Source organism: Arachis hypogaea, chromosome 20 (assembly GCF_003086295.3).
Source record: "Arachis hypogaea cultivar Tifrunner chromosome 20, arahy.Tifrunner.gnm2.J5K5, whole genome shotgun sequence".
Lineage (NCBI taxonomy): Eukaryota > Viridiplantae > Streptophyta > Magnoliopsida > Fabales > Fabaceae > Arachis > Arachis hypogaea.
In genome coordinates, this window is record NC_092055.1 from 866,411 (window position 1) to 889,293 (window position 22,883).

A 22,883-nucleotide genomic window follows, 5' to 3' on the forward strand; every position below is an offset into this window, starting at 1 on the left:
AGTACCTTAGAATTGTGCTTGGGAACAGGTTAAAAATCTAGTTTTACAATGAGTGTGAGAAAGAAAAATGATAGATTATATAGTTGTTAATGCTGATGTTGGGAAAAGAAAAAAGTGGGTGTGATGGCGATGTGTGATGTACAAAACAAAGATAAATATGTACATAGTGAGAAGACATGTAACAATTCTATAAATGAACTTAAATGCTTCATGGACAATATTGCAGCTGAAAACACAAGAGGAGAAGCTTTATTCAAAGGCATTCAAGAAGCAGTTTAATTCTTGATTGAGGAATTTAATGCAAGAGAGGAAAATATAAAAATGATTGTGGACTACAAATAAGGAATAGTGGACTTCTTGATTGAGGAGTTTAATGCAAAAGAGGAAAATATAAAAAGGATATTGGACTACAAAGGAATGGTGGACTGGATTAATAGAAAGGATGAAACAAGTTAGGAGCAAAGATTCCTAAGAAATAAGACAAAGTGCAGGGAACATCTATTTCATAATATTGAAGTTGTTTATAAGGTGGACAAAAACTTCAAACACAGAGACAAATGAAAACCGTTGACATCAAATAGAAATGATTATTGGATTTTATGGGGTTTTGAATAATTATGTGTGGTTGAAACTGAATTATAAAAAATTATTTGTGTTTATGTAGAATAAGTATTTTAGATATGCTGTTAGATGTAGTTGAATTTATTGATTTTTTTGTGTAATTACAGATTTATTTGAGGTTGTCTTTTGGATAATTGATATTTTAACAATACTGAAGGAGAATATCAATTATGTATAAGCTACCTCAAAAACTTTTCTCTTCATTTGAATCGAGTTTGTAACATAACTGATGAAAAAACCAGATTAAAATCAAACAATAGAATAGTTTAACAATACAAATATGGTGAACTCTACCATGCCCTCTCTAAAATAAAGGGTAAATTACCCTTTGTGGCATATACAATGATTATTGATAAATTATCTTTTAACTAGAGTTCCAAAGTTCGAATGAGATCGTCAAATCTAATTGCTATCTCTAATACGATCGCTAGAAAATCCTAAAAACGAGAGAGCTAAAAAACTGATAGAAATTTCTGGATATATTAGTTAAAAATGATGGTAATTGGTGCGTGAAAGAAAACACCAAGGTATTTTATTTTATTTTTATCTTTAATTGCTCTTAAATTATTTTTCAATCATTATTCAGATAATAAAAATCCTAAGATGGTAATTATTGACTCATTGTTTTTATGACTAATTAATATTTTGGTTTGTTTTTGTTATATAGTTATACAAGACTATGGGGGTTGGTTATCTGAAGAGGAGTATCATTGTTGATCCGACTGAATTTTAAGAAAAATACTAGGAAGAAAATCTTAGGAAAGAGAGAGCTGAAAAATTAACAGATGTGCTCGTTGAAACGAGAGATTGAAAGCATATGAACAAGTTTAAAATCCTAACCTAATTGATTGGAAATGGTGATTGGATTTGAGAGGAATTATGGTTTTAAAATTGAAGAAGAGGTGTATTTGGTGCAGATTATAAAAATAACACTACTATCAAATTTCAAGAGAAACATCGCGTTAATTGAAAAGAAAAGAGAAGATAACGTGAATCTTAAAACTCTGGTAGAAGAATAATTTATGAATAATCATTGTATATGTCACAAGGGGTAATTTACCCTCTATTTTAGAAAGGGTAGAGTAGAATTCACCTACAAATATTATAAGATTAGAATGTACACAACATACAACATATAGTCCATATAGAACTAAAAAGTTGAATAATGTGCATAATATATATAACTTAATTTTTTTTGAAGATGATGAGTTGATAGCAGGATATTGCTTCACATCAAGACGTAGTATAAAGGGATAAAAAAGGGAACCACAATAAATGTGATCACCAATTTTAATTCCACTTGCTAGTGCTAATTTGGGATCAGAATAGTGACCAATGGGTTTTCCATCCAAATCTACAGATATAACTCCTTCATTTTTGTTACATACTTTGCAAACATTCCTAAAGCCTTCCGAATCAAAGGGTATCTGAATATTATATCCAGTTCTGGGGTTGATCCCTGCATTAATTCAAGTACAAAAAAAAAAGTATTATAATGTGTTATTTCTTCTTATAGGCATTGATACCAAAGTTTTAGACTATAAAAATTTGATTGAAAAATAATGTTTGCAGCATATAGTGATTTAAAGTTAAAAACAAAATACAAAATATATAGACAGAATTAAACTTATTTTATATAAATGATACGAAAATTCAGTTATAAAATTTTAAATCATTAGAAGCTAATAATAATTAAAAAATGAGTAAAATTATAAGAAATTTTCAGATTAATTAAACCATAAAACATGGAGGAGGTCAAGGAAAAGGTTGACGGGTTATTACTACTCTTTTTGGTATGAATAAAAATTATTAGCATAGAAGGAGATTGTCCCCTTATTTACATGAATATATAGAAGTTCCATTATTTACCACACAAATGCTATATATTTATATAGAAAAATATCTTTTAAAATGAGAAGATTAGGAAAATAATAAAATGAGATAATAATTACTATTAAATTTATAATTTTTATTATGTATGAGTTCTACTACTTTAAATATGATTATTAGATCTTTAATTTTTTTTTTTTTTACTTTACCAACTTACCCATCACCAATAAAAACACCATACATATATAATTATAATTATTGAAGGTAAATATAATTAATGGTAAAAAGTAAAAGTAATTTTATTGAAATTGAGAATTGTTTTACCGAGCCTAGTCCAATCCAATATTGACCTTGTTCATCATAATGAATGTTATCAGGGTAGCCAGGTAGGTTATCACAAAATTTTTCAACACTTCCTTTCTTAGGGCCTTCTATGTAATATTTCTTGCACTTCATCCTGGATAGATAATCAAACAACCTTCAAATGTATGCTCAATATACGGTTAATACAATATAATTTCAATGGAGCACAAGCCTTATTATTAATTTGCCCATATAAGTAATGCTAATAATTAATTAGACAATTTTCTTTTGAAAATGTACATTTCATGCATTTATTTAAATTACTAGAAGTGGTCTAATAGTGAGATATTTAGATAATATTACATGAGATGCTAGCTTCAAATTAAAATAAAGAAAAATGTTAGAGGACTAGCAAAATTTATTATTTTTTTGCCATCAATTAGCCATTAATATTTAAGAGCAAGGGATAAAGTATGTTGTCAGATTACTAGACTAAAGGAATTATATTAAAGGAATAGAGTTAATGGTAAAGTGATGGCCAAAAACAATAAATTCTGATGGCTTTCTAGCAACTCATATGATTAATAATTGTTTTAATTATAAATTATAATATGAAGGAAAAAGATCCAAATGATGTGTATATATATGATTTTTTTTTCTTTTTGGTATTAGAGTCAATAACTAACTTTATAATACACTCTAAAGTCCATTGGCCCATTAAGATTGTTATTATTAGGATCATTATAAGCTTATTAACAATCAATTAAGGGTATACTTAGTCTATAAGCAAATGCTAATCATGGTGCAATACAAAAACTCGTATGAATATTCTTTATCTAAACACACAAATTATTGGTCTTAAAAATAAAAAATTCTTTCATTCTATTATAATTGCAAGTTATTAAGGCATAAACACCTATGGTATCCATTGCTATTTTCTTGTTTTTGTTTCTGTATACTTTTTCATAAAAAACCATAAACTTAAACAAAATAATTAAAGAGCTTAATTTTGATGCACTTACAATGTAAAACGTTTTATACGATCATCCAATCACATCCGCTTTTTTGAATGATTATTCATGTGATCAATATTAAAAGTAATTATTTTTATTGACATGTATGTATGATTAAATGCACGTATAAAACTATTTTACACTAATATCATATCAAAATTAAATCATAATATTTATATACTTTTACTTAAGCATTCTAATAATAGAATGTTCTAACAGAATGTAAAACTTACTGAACACTTTCAAAGATGACAAATTGCTGATCTGGTGAGACAGCAACACCATTGGGGAAGTAGAGATTATGGACAAGCACTTCTGTTTTCTTTGTTGTTGGATCATAACTCATGAATCTACCATGAGGCTTACCCTCCAACAAGTCTAAGAAGCGGTCCTTTAATGAGTACTTGTATGAAGCATCTGTGAAATAAATGGTACCATCTTTTGCTATATCAACACCATCCGTTAATTTGAATTTCAATCCATCAACCTCATCGGTAAGAAGCTCTACCTTCTTATCCTTTGTAATACTCAACAATCCCTACATCATTAAATTAATTAAATTGAATTCTGAGTGTTCAGATCAGTGTTCACATTTTATAAATTATTAGAAAGTGGCTTATTATTGTCATCACACTGAATTATTTCTCAACTATTTGATCAAATGCTTAAACACCGTAGCAGTGTTTTCTATACCTATATTGCTTTCATTGAATTAAACATGATATTATATAAGAAAACAATTGCAAATTTCGATATACCTGTCACATTATTCCTAAGACGACCAAATTTTGATATTCTAACTTGAGACTTTTTGCTTCTAAAAATCTCAAATGTGATGTTATATTTTTATGCAATTGAAAATTAGTGGAATATACATTTTATGCCCCTTATATCAAAGAATCTGCTTGTGATGAGATGAATTTCCCAGAAAAAATACTAGGAAAGGATGTATGATACTTACAACACATTCTCAGAACAGAGAGGAGGGTCAAGCATCCCTCCAAGACCCACACCCATAAATTCTGCAGCAAATTCCTCATCATTTTTTCCCAGCATATCCTTTAAACTACATTCAATGTGCCTTCCCTTGAGTACAAAGTATCTTGGCTTTATCTTTTTTTCTAATGAATAGCTAAAATACCGAGGGTAATCGACAACTTCTCGTACCGGCCTCCCCATCGACTTCACCAAGAATTCTATTTTTGGCCTCAAAACCTCCTCTATACTGTACCCGAGGAGCGGAGAAAACGTGCGCACCATAAACCCAATCTCTTTCTCCGAAAGTCCTAACTTCATCAGGTACATCAGCCTGCAGAACATCACAGATGAACTTATAAAAATATAGAGAATGTGGAAGGTATACAATTACGATACTATAGAACAACATTAAACAATGATCGCAACAACTAATCTTTTTTTCAACTAGGTAGGATCAACTATATGCAGATGAAGCAATCTCAATTTGTTCAATAATAAACTGGAACAACAATCGACAAAAAACTAAATTGATGAGGACAATACCGATGCAGTATGGTTTTATCAGTGTCCGTTAGAAGTAATTCCGGATACTTTCTGATTACCCCAGGAAGATATGCTTCCGAAACGCCAACCCCAGAAAGGAATTCAATCTTCCTCTTAAGAGTTTTATTGATGCTGGCAGCGAAAATTTCTGGGCAGCGAGAAAGAATTCTCCCAACAATTTCTCTATCCAAGCCCATATTTTCAAAGAACAGAACAACCTGCAGACAACATGGAACACAAGCTTCTTAACTGGAAAAAAAATGAAGCATTTTGAATCAGTAAGATACAAAACTAAAGAACAATGACATGCATACAGCACGTGTGACTGTAGAAAAAAGAGAAATACCTGTAGAAAATCTCTGGGCTTCCGCAATAGTAGCTGCGGGCTTCTAGCAATAACTCTATCTAACTTATTTCCCTTAACTCCAAGATCAGCCAACTGATCCAGCATCGACTTCAGCTTGCTTGTTGAACAACCCAACAGGTATGGTTGGCCTCTGATTGCAGAGTCAATACATATCTTTCTAACCTATAATGAAGCATTCCTTATGTTACTAGTCTAGTATTTCAACAAATAAATTTTCTAGTCATACTAATCAAATATATCTACCTCAAGTACCTACTAACTCATCCATAAAACAAGTATCACTAGCATCAATTGATACAAGCACATAGGCATTCAACAAATTCAATTCATAAGGAGGCATGAAAAGGATCAAGCAACCAGCCAAAATCTTGTGGATGTGACATCCTGCTAAAAAACTCCACATAATCTGATATAATTACGAAGATCCTAAAGAAACAACTACACAAAATTAAATCTGGTAAGTACTAATTAATTTTATAATTAGTTTTTGAAAAAGTTCTTACCATATTTTCTTGAATTAATCATACCACTAGCAACTTGTAAAATCTTAAAAGGTCAGATATTGGTTAACTTGATGCCTAAAACTTTCACCTAAAACACTGCAATAGCACATCATACTAGAGTGTATGCCAACTAGGAATTTTGACAGCATTGACATGGTTGTGATTTATGATGCTAAGAAAGGATATTTAACTTGTAAAGTACAATGCAACGGGTTTATTTCAGTTTGGCATCTTACTCAATTTAAATTTTTTGGTCTTGCTATAGAGTATGTTTAGGGAAACACCACTTCAAACTAAAATCCTATTTTATTTGAGTAATATTAGCTCAACTTACAAAAAGATAAAGTCATAATGCATATAATATCAATAGGCAGAGAAGCATTGGCCTTACAAAATGATACCTTCTCAGAAAGAAAAAATCCATGAACCTCCTCATAGTTCTCTTGAATGCTTGTAGATAGAACCCAAGGATATCTGATCAACAACTTGATATAATCTTTATCCACCACATGAATCTGTAAAAGCATATATTATAGCAATTAAAACTTGGTCGAAAGTAGTTATGGTGCCAAAAGAGGATGGAAAGAAAGGAGTAGACTCGAGAAAGAAGGAATAAACAACATGGATGGGAGGATACCTGTTTCAAGGCGAGGAGTCTAGCTTTAAGGAGTTGAATATTCCAGAACAGAATAGGCGGAAAAGAGAGTATTATGGTTGTGATGTGAACTCTGGGAACTCCAATATTGTGGAGAAAATCGATAATAGGAACGATGTGGTTATCCAGTGAGAGTGAAAGTAAACGAGGAAAGGAATCAATCAAATGGCGAAAGGCAGTGTCTTTGTCAGAGAGCAAGACATTTAAGCCTCCACGCCTGGCTTCAAGCTTCTCAAAGAAGGAGAGAATATGTTGTAGATCATCGTCGATTGGAATGGACAGGTGGAGCATCATGCGACGAATGTTGTTGATGAGGAGGTGATCAGCTTGATGAGAAAAGAAGAGGTCCTTGATGGATGCAACCTTGTGCATGAGGGATGGGAGGTTCTGAGAGGAGAGATACCTAGCAAGAGTGATAGATGAAGAGTGAGTGAAGCCGAGACTCTCAAAGTAAGGGAGTTTTCCATTGTCACCTTTGACGGAGGCAATGTGAAGAAGCTTTTCCCTGAAGCCCAAGGAGGCCGAATCGGAATTCCACATGGAGTGTTGGTCCAAATCCCTGACACTCTCCACCAACATGTTGGAGTAAGAGGGTGACTTGGATGCGATGGATACGGACTCCTCCTCTGACACCCCTAATCCTTGAAGGAAAGTTGACACGGCTATACCTGCTTCCTTAAGTTCCCACTCAGAGGCAGAACCACAACAACAACAAATGCTGCTGCCTCGTCTTGGTCCTGGTTTTCTTCTCCTTTCTAATCGAAAGTGAAAGGTAGGTGTACGTCTATATGCATTGCTCGACAGCAGAAGAAAACGACGAGGCCGGTGAAGCTCAGGCAAGAGAAAGGAGGCTGTGTGAATATGGGGAGGCCACAACTGAGACAACATGCTCACATCAATTTCAAGTTCATCAAAGCAGCATCTCTAGTCTGCACGGCAACTTGCAGGTCCAAAGAAAAATGAGGCACACCACAGACATCTCTGATAATTGCAATTCAGGAGGAGGAAATCAAGATTTAAGAACCTATGACTTTCTCTAGTAATATTGTCATAGTCGCAAGTCTAAGTAAAATTACTCGAATATAAGCATTCTAAATTAACAATTTCACCACAAAGCACATAGTAAATTAAAATAGTAGTACAAGTTACAACAAATGCATTCAAATCCTTAACTTAACTCTAATCATCCACAATTAAAATTCTTAACAGCCAGAATCATCAATAATATCAAGTTACTAACAACAAACTTGGTAACAACCATAAACAATTCAAACAGACTAACAGGGTAACTCAATTGTGAGAACTGAAAAAGATGTGATGGAGAAGGAGAGTGGAGATGTACATGAAGCAGCGACGGGTCAAGAGCAGAGCTGTAGAGTGACGTCACGAAGTGCTGCTCAAAATCGGCGAATAAGGGGGAGAAGCAGCGAAGCAAGAAGTTGAGATTCATAAATCCCAATTTAATATACCTTGGAAGAAGATGGGAGAGTGAAGAAGATGAGGAATTGATTACACTAAAGGTTCTGAAAACCGAACCGGTCATCAAACTGCTCGAACTACTGGTTCATCAGTTTAGAGGTTCAACCAATTTAACCATAGTTCAACCGAAATAACCGAAATATAATAAAATAACATATCAAATTATAAATAAATATACAAAAATATAAATATATTCTGATATGAATCTTAAATATATACAAATTAAAAGTATAATTCCAACTAAAATCTCATAATCACATTTAAATACAACACATGAGTCAAATATAAAAAAACAAATATCAAAGGTCAAAATTTATATACATATAAAACTTATAATATTATATGAAATTTAAGATAGTCACATGAAACAAAAAAAAAATTTTAAATTAACCAAACCAATAATAAATATTCGATCATCTACTTATCTAGTTAATTGAGTTAATTCAATTCATCTATTTCTTCATTAAAAACAAAGATGACAAATATTTCTTCTCTAACAAAAGACTGATCATAATGAACATATAGAAACTCTGAAAAACTTTTAACAAAATTTTCAGCATAATTTTAATAAAGATTAATAAGATTTTCAGCTGATCACAATTTTAGCAAAATTTCAGCACAATTTTAACAAAGATTAACTATCTTTTTCCAAAAATTAACAAAAAAAAAAACCAGCAGTGAACTAATCATTCAATGATTCAATCAACACCATGAATACAGAATATAGAGTACAGAATAGCATAGCTAATCATTAAATGATTCAAGTTATGAAAGGGAAAGCTCTAAGATGGTTCAATCATCGCTAACAACCAGATATGCGTTCAACCTTGCCAGAATCAAGCAACAATTCAGCAATCATCAACCACAATTTCAGATCTAAAATCAGTAACAACAGAAATTATATATGATTGCAAATTAGTAATTACATTGAAGCAGCAACACAAATTCGGCAACAACAGAACCAACTGCAACAACTAAAAAACTTCATGCCAACAATAACTTCAGAATCACTACAACAATAACTTCAGAATCCAATTCAGAACACAAACTCAGCTCAGAATCTTAAAAATTAACTAGAAAATAAAGATGAAGCTGAAGAAGAAGTGGCCTACCGGTGAGACGCCAAGGGAGGAACGGCGGTGACAGAGTGAGCTCGGAGGAACACGGCGCTGACAGTGACCTCGTAGAGATAGCGAGAGAGCTTGAAGAGAGAGACGCCGGGAACAGAGCTCGTTACGGTGAGGAGACGACAGCCGAGCAGGAGCAGTTCGCGACGGCAACGAGAAGAGCTCCGAGCAGAGATTCCACGGCGAGGAGAAGAGGGTGAGTGGCAGAGACGTTCGGAGACGGCACCCTCTGTCAGTCAAATTCCGACGGCGTCGGTGAGCTCTGGCCGAGGAGAGGAGTTCGGCGATGGTAGGAGCTGCTGGTGGTGGCTGGCTGATGAGTGTTGAACTGTTGATGATGAATTGATGAGTTGATGAATTGCGGAACTGGGGAGGCCTTTACACTAACAGGATTTTTTGTCATTGGTCCTGATCGAAAAAGCCCAATTTTCTTGAATTGGCCCAAACTGACCGGAAATGAGAACCATTTCCTTTTTTTTTTTCTATATGAAGACATTCTTATTATAAATTATAAATTATTTAATGTTTAACGGTAAATGGTCTCAAATATCCATGACGAGTAGGGGTGCACATGGGTCGGGTGAAGCCGGGTTTGCCGTGACCCGAACCCGACCCTAAATAATGATCGGATCTATTTATGAGACCCTTATCCGACCCGATGAAATCGTATTACTTTCGGGTCACATTTAAGCCGGGTCTAGACCGGGTGAAATCTGGGTCTTGATCAACTTTATCACGACATCACCAAAAATTAGATTCTACATTTTTTGAACCTCTAAATTTTTAAAAATAATTATTTCATAACAATGCAACATTCGCATAATAATAATTTAGAATCTAATCATAATAATTTAAAGTTTCATAATAATAATTATATCAATTACACATTAAACATTCAAAGTTCAAAAGACAATTAAAACAAAGTTAACAACCAACACAAGATTAACATAATAATAATAATTTATAGTGTCATACCAACCAATAACAACAAAATATTAAGTAGCAAATAATTATACGGGTCCAACGGGTCGGGGCCGGGTGACCCGAGGCTTGACCCAAACCTGATTTAATAAATAACCAGGACCATCTATTGAAATCTCGGGGCTGACCAGACCATAACGAAACCGGGCCAAATTAGTCCCGAAGTGATCGGGTCCGGTCCGGATCTTCGGGCCAGACCGGGTCTTGTGCACCCCTAATGACGAGGTTAACATGGTGGAAATTTAAGTGCAGTCGACTTCACATGAAGTTGATAGTTGAGAGTCGTTAGATGAAATTTTCATCTAACGATTTTCAATTATCAACTTCATGTGAAGTCGACTGCATGTGAGTTTTCACCGATTAACATATCATCAAATTTTTAAAATAAAAATGTTATGAAATAAATTTTCGAAAAATACCTCAAACATTTTATTTATAATTATTAAATGTTGAAGTACTTCGTTAAAAAGACATTTCAAAAGATAATATTTAAATTAAGTAAATTACTAAAAATGATAGAGTATATAATTTTTCTTCGATTGTCACATTAAAAATAGTAGTTGCTTTTGTAATTATTAATATTATTATTATTATCATCATCATCATAAAAACAAATATTACACATTTATAATAACAATTTTAATACTTTAATCTAATAATTATATTAGTACCTTAAAAAATAAAAAATAAAAAAGACAACATAACCGACATGACCATGTTATACTAGTAAATTATAATATCAACAATGGTGGAAGCAGCCCAAGTTGAGAATAAACAACTAACAACAATAGAAAATAAAGATTAAAAAAATCAATTAATGGTATCCTAACGTATAGCGCACTTATAAATACCTTCATTATTACCTTAATCATATTGACTCATCACTCAAAACATTAGTCGTCTTCTTCTTTTTCTTCTTCCTTACTCTCAAAAAATGTTAAACGCCAAATTGCCTTATTTACTTTCTCTAATAACCTTATTATTGTTGTTGCTTGGTGGCAAGGCAGAACAATGTGGTAGACAAGCAGGTGGAGCATTGTGCCCTAACAATTATTGTTGTAGTCAATTTGGTTGGTGTGGTGAGACAGATGATTATTGTTTACCAAGTAAAGGTTGTCAAAGCCAATGTAGAGGTCCACCAACACCTTCACCACCACGACCACCATCACCGGCGCCACCCGGTGGTGGCGATGTTGCAAACGTCATTAGTTCCTCTATATTTGATGAAATGCTTAAGTACCGTAACGATCCACGGTGTCATGCCAATGGATTCTATACCTATAATGCTTTCATTACGGCCGCTCGATCTTTCAACGGCTTTGGCACTACCGGCGACGATGCCACTCGCAAAAAGGAGGTTGCGGCTTTCTTGGCTCAAACTTCCCATGAAACTACAGGTTACACACTGTCAGTGTAAAATAATTTTTATTTGATATTTAATAATTTTATGGTAAAAACTCAGGTGCAGTCGACTTCACGTGAAGTTAATAGTTGAGAGTCGTTAGATGATTTGACTGATTTGACTAAATTTTCATTTAACAGCTCTCAACTATCAACTTCACGTGAAGTCGACTGCACCTGAATTTTCACCTAATCTTATATATTACTATAAGTGTGGTTAAGAAGACGACGGCAAATTTTCGCTAGCCTTTATTTTTTTGAGTGAACATATGAAATTATTATTATTATTATTATTATTATTATTATTATTATTATACATGTAAATGTTTTAAATAATTAGGAGGATGGGCAAGTGCTCCTGATGGACCATATGCTTGGGGGATATTGCTTTCTACAAGAAAATACCCAATCAGATTACTGTAGCCCCTCTGCACAATGGCCATGTGCTCCTGGTAAAAAATATTATGGCAGAGGACCAATCCAAATCTCCTAGTAAGTTTTCTACTATAGCATGCATGAATTTACCCATTAATCTTGTCTAAAACAAGTAATTTGTTTAACAATTTTTTTACAACAGGCAACAACACATAATAAAGTATTATCCTATTACGTAAAGTATGATTAATTACATAGATTAAATGATGTTATTGAATCTTATTATTATGTTACATGTTTACAATAAAACTATTTATACATAGATCTCTTTAACACTTTATATATAGTCTTCTTGGCTCTTTTTATATTTTTTGTCATTTGTTTATATTCACTTGAGATGAGATTCTATCATACATTTTTTGAACAATAGACATTATTTATCTGACCGTTTATCCATCTCAGCATCATTATTTTTGTCACATTTAATTTATATTCATGCTTACCTTTTATGGCTCAATGTACACTCTATTTCATATAACATAACCGGTCTAACAATTTTACGATAAAATTTATCTTTAAATTTTATGATATTTTTTTGTCACATATAAAATTGAATATATATCTATCTATCTATCTATTATATATAGAGAGATATTAAATTAAATTATATAAAATTATGCAAATAATTTATTTAATATATATAGATGTGTAATATGATATTGTATGTCAATGTGTGACATGTTAATATGATAATGTGATGTTACTAACCTTTATTAAAATCTTACAGCAACTACAATTATGGACCAGCTGGTAGAGCTATTGGCGTAGATCTTCTTAACAATCCTGATTTAGTGGCCACAGATCCAGTAATTTCATTTAAAACTGCCATATGGTTTTGGATGACACCACAAGGAAACAAGCCATCAAGTCATGATGTTATCACCGGAAGATGGACGCCGTCCGATGCTGACAGGGCGGCCGGTCGAGTCCCCGGATATGGTGTGATCACAAACATAATCAATGGTGGGCTTGAATGTGGGCATGGGCCGGATGCTCGGGTCGAAGATCGGATCGGATTCTTTAGGAGATATTGCCAATTGTTGGGAGTGAGCCCTGGGGATAATTTAGATTGCAACAACCAAAGGTCGTTTAATTTAGGCATCCAAATTGCTAACTCGTGATAATTGCAAGCGCCACTACAAGAAATAAACGGTTTAGCCACGGAAATAAAATTGTTAATGTTCTATAATATAATGATTTTACCACCTATATAATTGCATTAGTGAAGTTATTACTACTTTTTACTGGTGTGGTTGACTTATTAATTAAGAAAAGATTATTACGAGTGTTGTGGATTGGAATTAGGGTTGTTATTGAGTTTGTCATGTAATTTTATTTTCATGTTTGTTGCTTAGCTTGTTAAGGCGTGTATGATGTGTGATTTTCTATATGAAATAAATGGTTGTATCTTTTATGTTTTTCCATTTGAGAGTCATATTTTTATGGTATTTAATTGTTTAAAAAAAAATTGCTCCTATTTTATAAGAAATCATGATGTAAACAAGTGTTATGATTACCGTAAAATCACCTTTTTTTTTTTAAAAAACTTTTAAGTGATTTGTAATATTAAAAAAATTACTAATAAAGAGAAAATTAAAGCTTTTGATTTATCGATATTTCTACTAAATTTTAATAATATGGTGCTTTATTAGTTAATACTACTTTTTTTTAGAAAATTTTAAAATTTGTTTGACACCCTAAAGAAGTGCAGAGATGTAAATCAAAATGTGACAATCGTATGATTCAAGATGAAACAGAAATTAAACAATACAATCATTTAATCAAGACTTTTAATGATGAACAACAGTCTAATTTTAATTATGAATTGCGACCTCCGTTTAGATCATTTATAAGTTTAAACTGTGATGGCCAATGGCAAAATAAATTATAATAGAAAGATTTATTTATTTTTAATCTTAGTTATTTAGTTAATAAGATCTAATGGCTTAGATCGACGATCCCTTAGTTTTTCTTAATTGATGAAAATTGACCCTAATTTTGGCCTTTTATTTCAACCATAATTAGATTTAGTTTAGTAAACTTTTTACTTTTTAAAAAGGGTAGTATTTATATTTAGTAAATTAAATTAAAAATGACTTTTAATAAATACAAATAATAACAATTACGTTTAGTAAAATAACTTTTAAAATTTAAAAATATTATAAAAAATATAGTATTAAATTTAAAAATTAGTTAATATACGAGGTTATATTAGTTTTTTAAAATTTGAAAAGTATAAGCCAATTTTAAAAAGTTTTACTTTAATTATTTTCAAAAGTATTACGATCTTTTAAAAATTACAAATATAAGTACATTATCTTTTTTATTTATCAAACACAAAATAAAAAACTTGTACTTATAAACACCTCTTTAAAAAATTTTACTAGAATTCAATAAACAACAGTGATTAACACCTTGAAACGCATACTGTCAATTAACTTTCTATGCCATTCTCATTATTGCTCATCACCCATCAGGCCACATAAAAATACTTTTTGTCGAAAATTCTTTTTAATGGTACATAACTAATACATATAGAATAGGAATGTTTAAGATTCGACATCTAAAATTTGATCTGTATGCGAAGTATAATTTTGTCGGGTTTAAATTTGTTATTTTTATTTGGTATTATTTTTGGATTAGATTATTCGATTCGGTCCGAAATTATTTTTTTATAATAAAAAAATATATTTTAAAATACAACTAGTAATATCATATTATAGTTTTTATATTTTAATTAATATTTTTTATAAATATAATATAATATTTGTTAAATATAATTTTTAAAAATAAAATTATATTATTTTAATATATAAAATTTATAAATTTGTATAAATTAATTTTACATCAAATCTAATCCAATTTATTTTGTATCACTTTTGAATTGGGGTCAAAATAAATTCGACAATCTTTTAGAGTCGTGTCTAAATCTACTTAAACCTGATCTGATCTTGTCGATGAACATTTCTAGACTATAATACCTAAAGGTCAATAAAAATTATTTTTAATATAAAACAACCATTGAAATATGTATGTTGATTGTTGAGTCTTTTTTCACAACTAGTTACTATAAAAATGTATTTTTTTAAAATAATTAAATATATTTAATAGTGATAATTGAAAACAAATTAATGATTCAAAAGATACTCTTTTTGTCTGCATTATTACATTAATAATATTTTACAAAATTAACAAATTCAGATACAAACAAACATCAAGTGAAAAAGCAGCCACTCCCCCTTGTTTTTTTCCAAGTGTTGGAAGCAGCCCATGTTCATAAAATTAAACAAATAATATCATCCTATGATAACTCACCTATAAATACTTCATAACCCTAATGAAACTAACACATCACAAATACACCACCACACACATATTTGTATCAAATTAAACCATCTTCACACTACTCTCATAAAAATGAGTTACACCAAAATTATTCTTAATCTTATGCTAAGCCTATTAATATTAACATTATTTTTGTTACATGGTGGCACAGCTGAACAATGTGGTAGCCAAGGTGGTGGTGCATTGTGCCCTAATAACTTGTGTTGTAGCCGGTGGGGTTGGTGTGGTACCGGTGATGATTATTGTTTAGTGGGCAATGGTTGTCAAAGCCAATGCAAAGATTCTCCGACACCGACACCAACACCGCCGACGCCGACGCCGTCACCACCTAGTGGTGGTGACATTTCGAACTATATTAGTTCCTCTATGTTTGATCAAATGCTTAAATACCGAAATGATCCAAGGTGTCATGCTAATGGATTCTATACCTATGATGCTTTTATTAATGCTGCTAGATCTTTTAATGGATTTGGTACTACCGGTGATGATGCCACCAAAAAGAGGGAGATTGCTGCTTTCTTTGGTCAAACTTCTCATGAAACCACAGGTATTATTATTAGGTTTAATTAGTTGGTTGGTTCTATAGTTTCGTGAAATTTTCAATTAGGTCTTTATATTTTTTTTTTAATTGGGTTTCTGTACTCATTTTTTTTTCAATTAAGTTCTTCTTGGTAGTAATTGACTTAAGTTTATAGGAATTCAACTAAAAAAAATTGGTATAGGGACCTAAATAAAAGGAAAAAAAAGTGTAGGAACCTAGTTAAAAAGAAATTGGTGCAAGGACTCAATTAAAAGGAAAAAAAAGTATAAGGACCTAATTAAAAATTTTACGAAACTATAAGGATCAACAGAGTAATTAAACCTTCTTATTATTATTATTATTATTATTATTATTAAAATGGTTTTATTTTAACATTTAAAACAATCATCTGATCTTAAGTGTATAACAAATATTAATTACTAAATTTGTCGTGAAATTATTTTTTTAAAAAAATTAAATAAATAAAAAGAGACATATGAATGATTATATCTCTAATAAAATTAACTATTCATATAGAATATATATTAATATACATATTTATACACAATATATGATGATTAATTTAACGATAAATTTTAATATATACGTAATATTTTTGTATTTTAAATCTCACTGTCATAATTTTTTAAATTAGATAAATTTTCTGTTAATAGTAGTCAAGATTCAATAACAGTAAAAAAAGAATATATAATAATTAATTTTTAATATACCCAGTATTTTTCGTGATCTGTTCACAAAATCTTAGTGGAGTTTTATATGTGACTATTACTAAGAAGACGACAAACATCCCCTTCAATAAGCTAATCTACTGCTGCCTCTATGGATTATTTTAGCTTATATTTAAAAAAAAAAATCCTTTAATTATCGAAAAGCTAAGGTGCAAGATATTTATAATCAATGTTACATGTATATTAAAATTAGCTACTAAAAGTAATTATTCGTATAAAATACATGTTAGAATATAAATATATATTGAAAATAAATTAAATTATACATATATTTATATACAAATATATTGGTGGCTGATTTTAATAACTGATTTTAGTGTATAGATAACATTTTTTATTTAAAAAATAGTTAATCTATTAGATGATGTTGCTGTCTTTGATTTAAAAAATAGTAAATCTATTAGATGATGTTATTATCGCATGGATCACGGATGAATCTTAGTTTATTTCAAGATGTCAGGTACATACTGTCATTCAAGCAGTGGTCACAAGGCAATGTTTTGAGCTTTTTAGTTTTTATTATATATATATATTGGTAAACGAAGTGAGCTTTTTTTATTTAAATATAAATTAAAAAAATATATAGGAGGAGCCGGATGGGCAAGTGCACCTGATGGACCATATGCTTGGGGATATTGCTTTCTGGAGGAAGTTAACCATGCCGATTATTGTTCTAATTCCAATGAGTGGCCATGTGCTCCTGGTAAACAATATTATGGAAGAGGACCAATCCAAATCTCTTAGTAAGTTTATTTACTATACTATGCACCGTACCAATTTTATTATTATTATTATTATTATTATTATTTTAAATTTGGACTATCAAGTTAGATATATTATTGTCAAATATACAAAAATAATATTTAATTACTAGTACTTTTTTTTTTTTTCAGTATTCTCTTAGTTTGATATGCTAAGAATTAATTCATCGTAGATTTAAATTCTATTTAAAAAATTAATTAGATGGGTTGAGTTGGGGGAGAGTTATTTTTACGAGTACTAGGTTAGAGTTCGAGTAAAAAAATTTTAAATTCGTAAATAATATACAATAAAATTTTTGAGATATCTTACTATTTCAAATAGAATTAAAATAAAACTTAAATCCTATCATACTCTACTAAATTCTGTGCTTGTTTGGGCGCCATTATTTTGATTAAAAAATATCTTTTTTAATGAAAAAAGATCTTTTTTTATTTTTTTAGTGTGTTTGGCAAATTTCTAGTAGTAAAAGTAAAAGTACTAGAAAAATTAAAAAAAGATCTTTTTGAAAAGCTGTAATTTACATCTTTTTTTAAAAGATCTTTTTTCCTTAAAAAAAAGATATTTTTCATGTAATAAATAAACAAAAAAGTACTTTTATGTTGTTATACCCAAATATAATTGATAGATAAAAAAATCTTTTTGCATGAGATATCCAAATATAAAATTACTTTTACTTTTTCATAAGATCTTTTAAAAAAAAATAATTCAAAAAAATTTTTTTCTTAGAAGCTCACCCAAATAAGGTCTCTGTCTCCAATCCTTTGTTTAAGATTAGTAACAACTACTATATCATTTTGTCAAATAATTGTATTTAAAAAATAAAAAGGCAAATAACTTATGGTGTTTTACATTGTTAATGTCACATGTTATACATGATGTTACTAATAATCTTTTAAATTAATATCCTACAGCAACTTCAATTATGGGCCAGCAGGTAGAGCTATTGGTGTAGATCTTCTCAACAATCCTGATTTAGTTGCCCAAAATGCAATAATTTCATTCAAGACTGCCATATGGTTTTGGATGACTCCACAAGGGAAAAAGCCATCAAGCCATGATGTTATCACCGGAAGATGGACACCGTCCGATGCTGACAGGGCGGCCGGCCGGGTACCTGGATACGGCGTGATCACCAACATAATTAACGGTGGAGTTGAGTGTGGACATGGGTGGGATGCTAGGGTTGAAGATCGGATTGGATTTTACAAGAGATATTGTGGCATATTTGGAGTTAGCACAGGAGATAACTTAGATTGCTATAACCAAGCATCATTTGGTAATAGTTTGTTAATTAAGCAAGTTGTCTAAGTAATTAACATTATCCGTGCTTTAATTTCAGTGTTTTTTGCAATAAACCCTAGTGTTGTCCATTGGGATTAGGGGTTATTATCGAGATTTTCTAATGTTGTATGTCATCTTTTGTACGAAATAAAGAGTTGTATCTTTTATTTTTGTAGTATTTGAAGAATAAATTTTTATAGTGATCCCTGAAATTTATATAATTATCTAATTTGCTTCTCGATGCCCTTATTTACTATAATAATGATCTCTCATATCAAGTTCATATAATACATTCATTACATAGATTGACCAACAATAAATTTCATTCACACTTTACATAAAATCACTACAAAGAACGCTACTATTAAAAATAGAATTAAAACAACCAAATGAATAATAATTTTTTTCCGGTCCCGCTACGTTACCAACAGCATATCTGCCAACTTCTGCCAACTCTTATTTATAATTTTGTTTTATGAAAGTGTCTTCGTAGATGTGTTTAATAAAAATATTTTTTTATGGTTGTGTTTAATAGAAGTGTCTTCATAGATATATTTTCTGGATGTGTCTCTTTATATATGTATTTAAAATATAATAATTAATTATCGTTGGCAACAAATTGGCAGATAATATGTTGGTACCCTATACTTTTCCTTTTTTTTTACTCTTAACATCATTTTACAACTTCCCAAGTCTCCATCAAACAAAGTTCATTTTCAGTTTACCATTCTGACTATTAGGTTTTAGTTTTCCGCCTTCCTCTTGTTCAATATTCACTCACACAAATAATCCACATCACTTATTTGAAATCAACCAAAAATTAAAAGATGCTTAAAAAACAGGAAAAAACTAACAAATCAACATAGAGAACTAACTTTTTTTGCTTATACTATAATTAGAACAATAATAAAAAATTTTGTTTGAATTCGAATCTGTCCCAGATCATCACAAAATAGGATGAAAGCCACAACCACATCATTTCGGCACTCGCACTGACCTCCCATAAATTTGCCCATTACTCATTAAAAGGGACCGGATAGAACTACCTGCAATAGTACCTCCACCTCCCATCATAGTTTTTCAACATCAACTTACTACAGATGATCAGAATGTTTCAATAACAATAAGAAGAAAAAAAGGAGAAAGAGAAAGAAAAAAATATACAATCTGAAACGTTTGTAAATGATCTAAAATTATATAATTAGGAAAGGATTAAATTAGAACAATCCAACGTGATAAAAGATAGTTACATCAATACTCTGACAGCTAAGTGAATACCAAAAAAAATTTTAGAAATTACTATGGTGTCTGAAACTCGATTTAGAGAACTAATATAGTGAAATTAGAATCTTAAAGACCAAATTGAATAATTACATGAATCTCATATCACTAAAAATTTATACATTATTTGAGAGACAAATGCATATGTTATTTGATTACTACCAAAAAAAAAAAAAATTACACGTTTTTTGTAATAAATTTTATTTAATAAAAAATAAGATTTATTCATTAAAAATGATGAATAAAATCGTTAATATACAAAAGTAGAAATATCTATAAACAACATTTAAGATCTTGAATTTTATCAACCGTAGAGCTCATGCAATCATCCAGAAAAGTCCCAATCTTTTGTCAAGGTCTTCCACTCACATGTTTTTCTAAATTTTAAAGTATGGTAATAAGGCACTTCTTTTTTTTTTTTTTTTTTTAAATCTTGTCAAGCCATACTTTTTTTTCCTTAGTCAATCATCAATCATGAGGGTACGACTTCTTGTTGTATAAGCTAGCTAGGCATGCTCAATTGGAGATTTTATCTTAGCTTCTAGAGGCCAAAATTGTCAGAAATTACATATATTTTTATTGGGTTGATTAAATAATAGGATTTCACATCATATATTATATTGAGTATTCACTTGTACGGTTTTAGATTTACACACGCTATTGCAACAATAAGGCAACAGCAATACTAAAACATATGGCATGACCAAAAAATAAAAAATAAATAAAAGAGAAGCAATGTATTTATCTATCTATCTCGATCTATATATATAAATTAGAAAATGGTCGTTGATTACTTCAACAATTTTGAATGTGTCATATTTTTAGTAAAATTTATTCATTTTTGGTTACGTAGGAAATAAGGAATTGAGAGCTACACAACTTTACTTTCAAGTTTCAACCCTAAGAAAATTCAAAGACTCTGAGTTTCCACTTCCACCCTTAGAACACGGCAAAAGAAACTAGTTACTTTTCCAAATGTTGTAACGGATAAATTCGGATAACAATAAAAAAAAAAAAAGGTAAAAATTCAAGTACACTCGACTTTATGTGAATTTGATAGTTGAGAGCAGTTAGATAAAAATTTAGTCAAATCATTTAACGACTCTCAATTATTAACTTCATGTAAAGTCAACTACACTTAAGTTTTTACCATAAAAAAAACATCTAACAATTCTTTAGCATGAATTTTGATTGTATGGATTTTAGATTTTGAAGTAATAATTTTAAATATGTAATTTTTTTTCTTAGATGATTGATATGATATATGCTAATAAACAAATATTTGATATATACACTAAAAATCAGTTATCAAATAAAAAAATATATATATTTATACGATTTATATATTTTTAATTAAATAATTAAACATTTTATAATAAAATAATTAAATTAGTCATAGACGAATAATATTTTCAATAGTATGATAAAAGATTTTTTTTTTTACCAAAGATAAGAGACTCGAATCTGCAATTTTTTAATTGAGTATGTGAAGATTCTGCCATTTGAACTATAACTCATTAGCATATATAGTATAATAAAAGATTGAGATATCAAAAATATATTTTTATATAAAAAATAAAGATTGAGATAGTTTCTAGTTTGTACCCGCAAACTATGGCACGATTGGCTCAGCACTCATATACAATAAGCATCCATCCAAAAGATTGTGTTTATCCTTTGTTGATATGATCATATCTCATCTTCATCAATTAATTATATTTGGCTTTTACTTCTTCAATGTAAAATGGACTACACCCACCCTCCGCCATATATAATAATTATCAAATAATAAAGATTTTGATATTAAGTTTTTTTCTTTTTTTTTTAATTTTTATTCGTATTATGTTATTTTTATTTTTAAAAAAAATAAAAATTAAATTTTAAATTTTTTATTCACAAAAATTTTGATATTATATCATAATATACTCTCTCGTTTTGTTCACGATTTTTTTTTTCTCTAAATCCAAAGGATGGCTAATTTATCTTCTTAATCAATCTTCCTAGCAAAAGAAATGTTACTTATATCTATTTTTTCATTTGATATTTAGACAAATAATGTTGAAGAGAATTATTAAGAGGTTATATATATCATTTCTCAATTGAAATATATGCATGTTATTTTCTTTTCCTAGGATTAAACATGTCCCACACCCTTATATATAGCTTGTTCCTTTGCCTGAATAGACCGCAAATATATCAATTTATCCAAGTCAATAGTTACTTATTATCAACAGATAAAGTATTAACTAAACTCTTTAATGTTATTTTTGGTGAAATATATATGTCGAATTAATATTACTAGATCCATTATTATTATTATTATTATTATTATTATTATTATTATTATTATTATTTTGATCGGTTTAACTCTATTTATAGAAGTTTTAATTAAAAGAGGCATTAGTCCTTTAACAGAAAATTTTTCGAAAATGTTTGGTAATCAAAGAAAATCAGCCAAAAACAACTATAACTTGTCTTATTTAGCATTCATTAATTGTTGCGATAATTAATTAATGCTAAATAAGATAAATTCTCGCTGTTTTTTTGTTTATCTAGCATTATCCAAATTTTTTTCCTTATGCCACTTTAACCAAACAACTGAATGTTAATAATCCATGATCAATGATGCTAAGAATAAAGTCAATAAACTTAAAATTATCCACGAATTAGTCACTCATAAATATATATATGATATTTTATAAAAAAATT

The 22,883-nt window shown here is 30.0% G+C and overlaps 2 protein-coding genes and 1 pseudogene across 5 annotated transcripts; 2 read left to right on the top strand and 1 right to left on the bottom strand.

Annotated features, from left to right (window-relative positions):
• Nucleotides 1-1,611: 1,611 nt before the first annotated feature.
• On the bottom strand, nt 1,612-9,919 carry LOC112782968 (uncharacterized). Of its 4 annotated transcripts, XM_072230078.1 has the most exons (10): nt 9,405-9,787; nt 8,156-8,282; nt 6,796-7,794; nt 6,560-6,673; nt 5,635-5,817; nt 5,289-5,506; nt 4,729-5,076; nt 4,001-4,305; nt 2,776-2,908; nt 1,612-2,080 (listed from the first exon to the last, which is right to left on the bottom strand). In XM_072230078.1, the coding sequence occupies exons 3-8, from the start codon at nt 7,699-7,701 to the stop codon at nt 4,296-4,298; spliced, it is 1,779 nt and encodes a 592-aa protein (XP_072086179.1). In that variant the 5' UTR covers nt 7,702-7,794; nt 8,156-8,282; nt 9,405-9,787; the 3' UTR covers nt 1,612-2,080; nt 2,776-2,908; nt 4,001-4,295. The 4 variants fall into 4 exon arrangements, with proteins under 4 accessions (XP_072086179.1, XP_025681453.1, XP_025681457.1 ...); XM_025825668.3 differs by lacking the exon at nt 8,156-8,282 and having other exon boundaries at nt 9,405-9,919; XM_025825672.3 differs by lacking the exon at nt 8,156-8,282 and having other exon boundaries at nt 6,796-7,742.
• Nucleotides 9,920-11,289: 1,370 nt separating this feature from the next.
• LOC112782969 (endochitinase-like) lies at nt 11,290-13,450 on the top strand (annotated as a pseudogene).
• Nucleotides 13,451-15,602: 2,152 nt separating this feature from the next.
• LOC112782518 (endochitinase 3) lies at nt 15,603-19,071 on the top strand. Its single transcript, XM_025824931.2, has 3 exons — nt 15,603-16,128; nt 17,437-17,593; nt 18,524-19,071. The coding sequence occupies exons 1-3, from the start codon at nt 15,654-15,656 to the stop codon at nt 18,918-18,920; spliced, it is 1,029 nt and encodes a 342-aa protein (XP_025680716.1). The 5' UTR covers nt 15,603-15,653; the 3' UTR covers nt 18,921-19,071.
• Nucleotides 19,072-22,883: the final 3,812 nt, after the last annotated feature.

What these genes read in the sequence shown, in the direction of transcription:
- LOC112782968 (XM_025825668.3), bottom strand. Translation starts at nt 7,701, where the DNA reads ATGTTGTCTCAGTTGTGGCCTCCCCATATTCACACAGCCTCCTTTCTC. An exon ending in GACTCCTCGCCTTGAAACAG is followed by an intron (nt 6,674 to 6,795) that starts GTATCCTCCCAT and finishes ATGCTTTTACAG; the next exon opens with ATTCATGTGGTGGATAAAGA. An exon ending in GATAAAACCATACTGCATCG is followed by an intron (nt 5,077 to 5,288) that starts GTATTGTCCTCA and finishes GATGTTCTGCAG; the next exon opens with GCTGATGTACCTGATGAAGT.
- LOC112782518 (XM_025824931.2), top strand. Translation starts at nt 15,654, where the DNA reads ATGAGTTACACCAAAATTATTCTTAATCTTATGCTAAGCCTATTAATA. An exon ending in AACTTCTCATGAAACCACAG is followed by an intron (nt 16,129 to 17,436) that starts GTATTATTATTA and finishes AAAAATATATAG; the next exon opens with GAGGAGCCGGATGGGCAAGT. An exon ending in GGACCAATCCAAATCTCTTA is followed by an intron (nt 17,594 to 18,523) that starts GTAAGTTTATTT and finishes AATATCCTACAG; the next exon opens with CAACTTCAATTATGGGCCAG.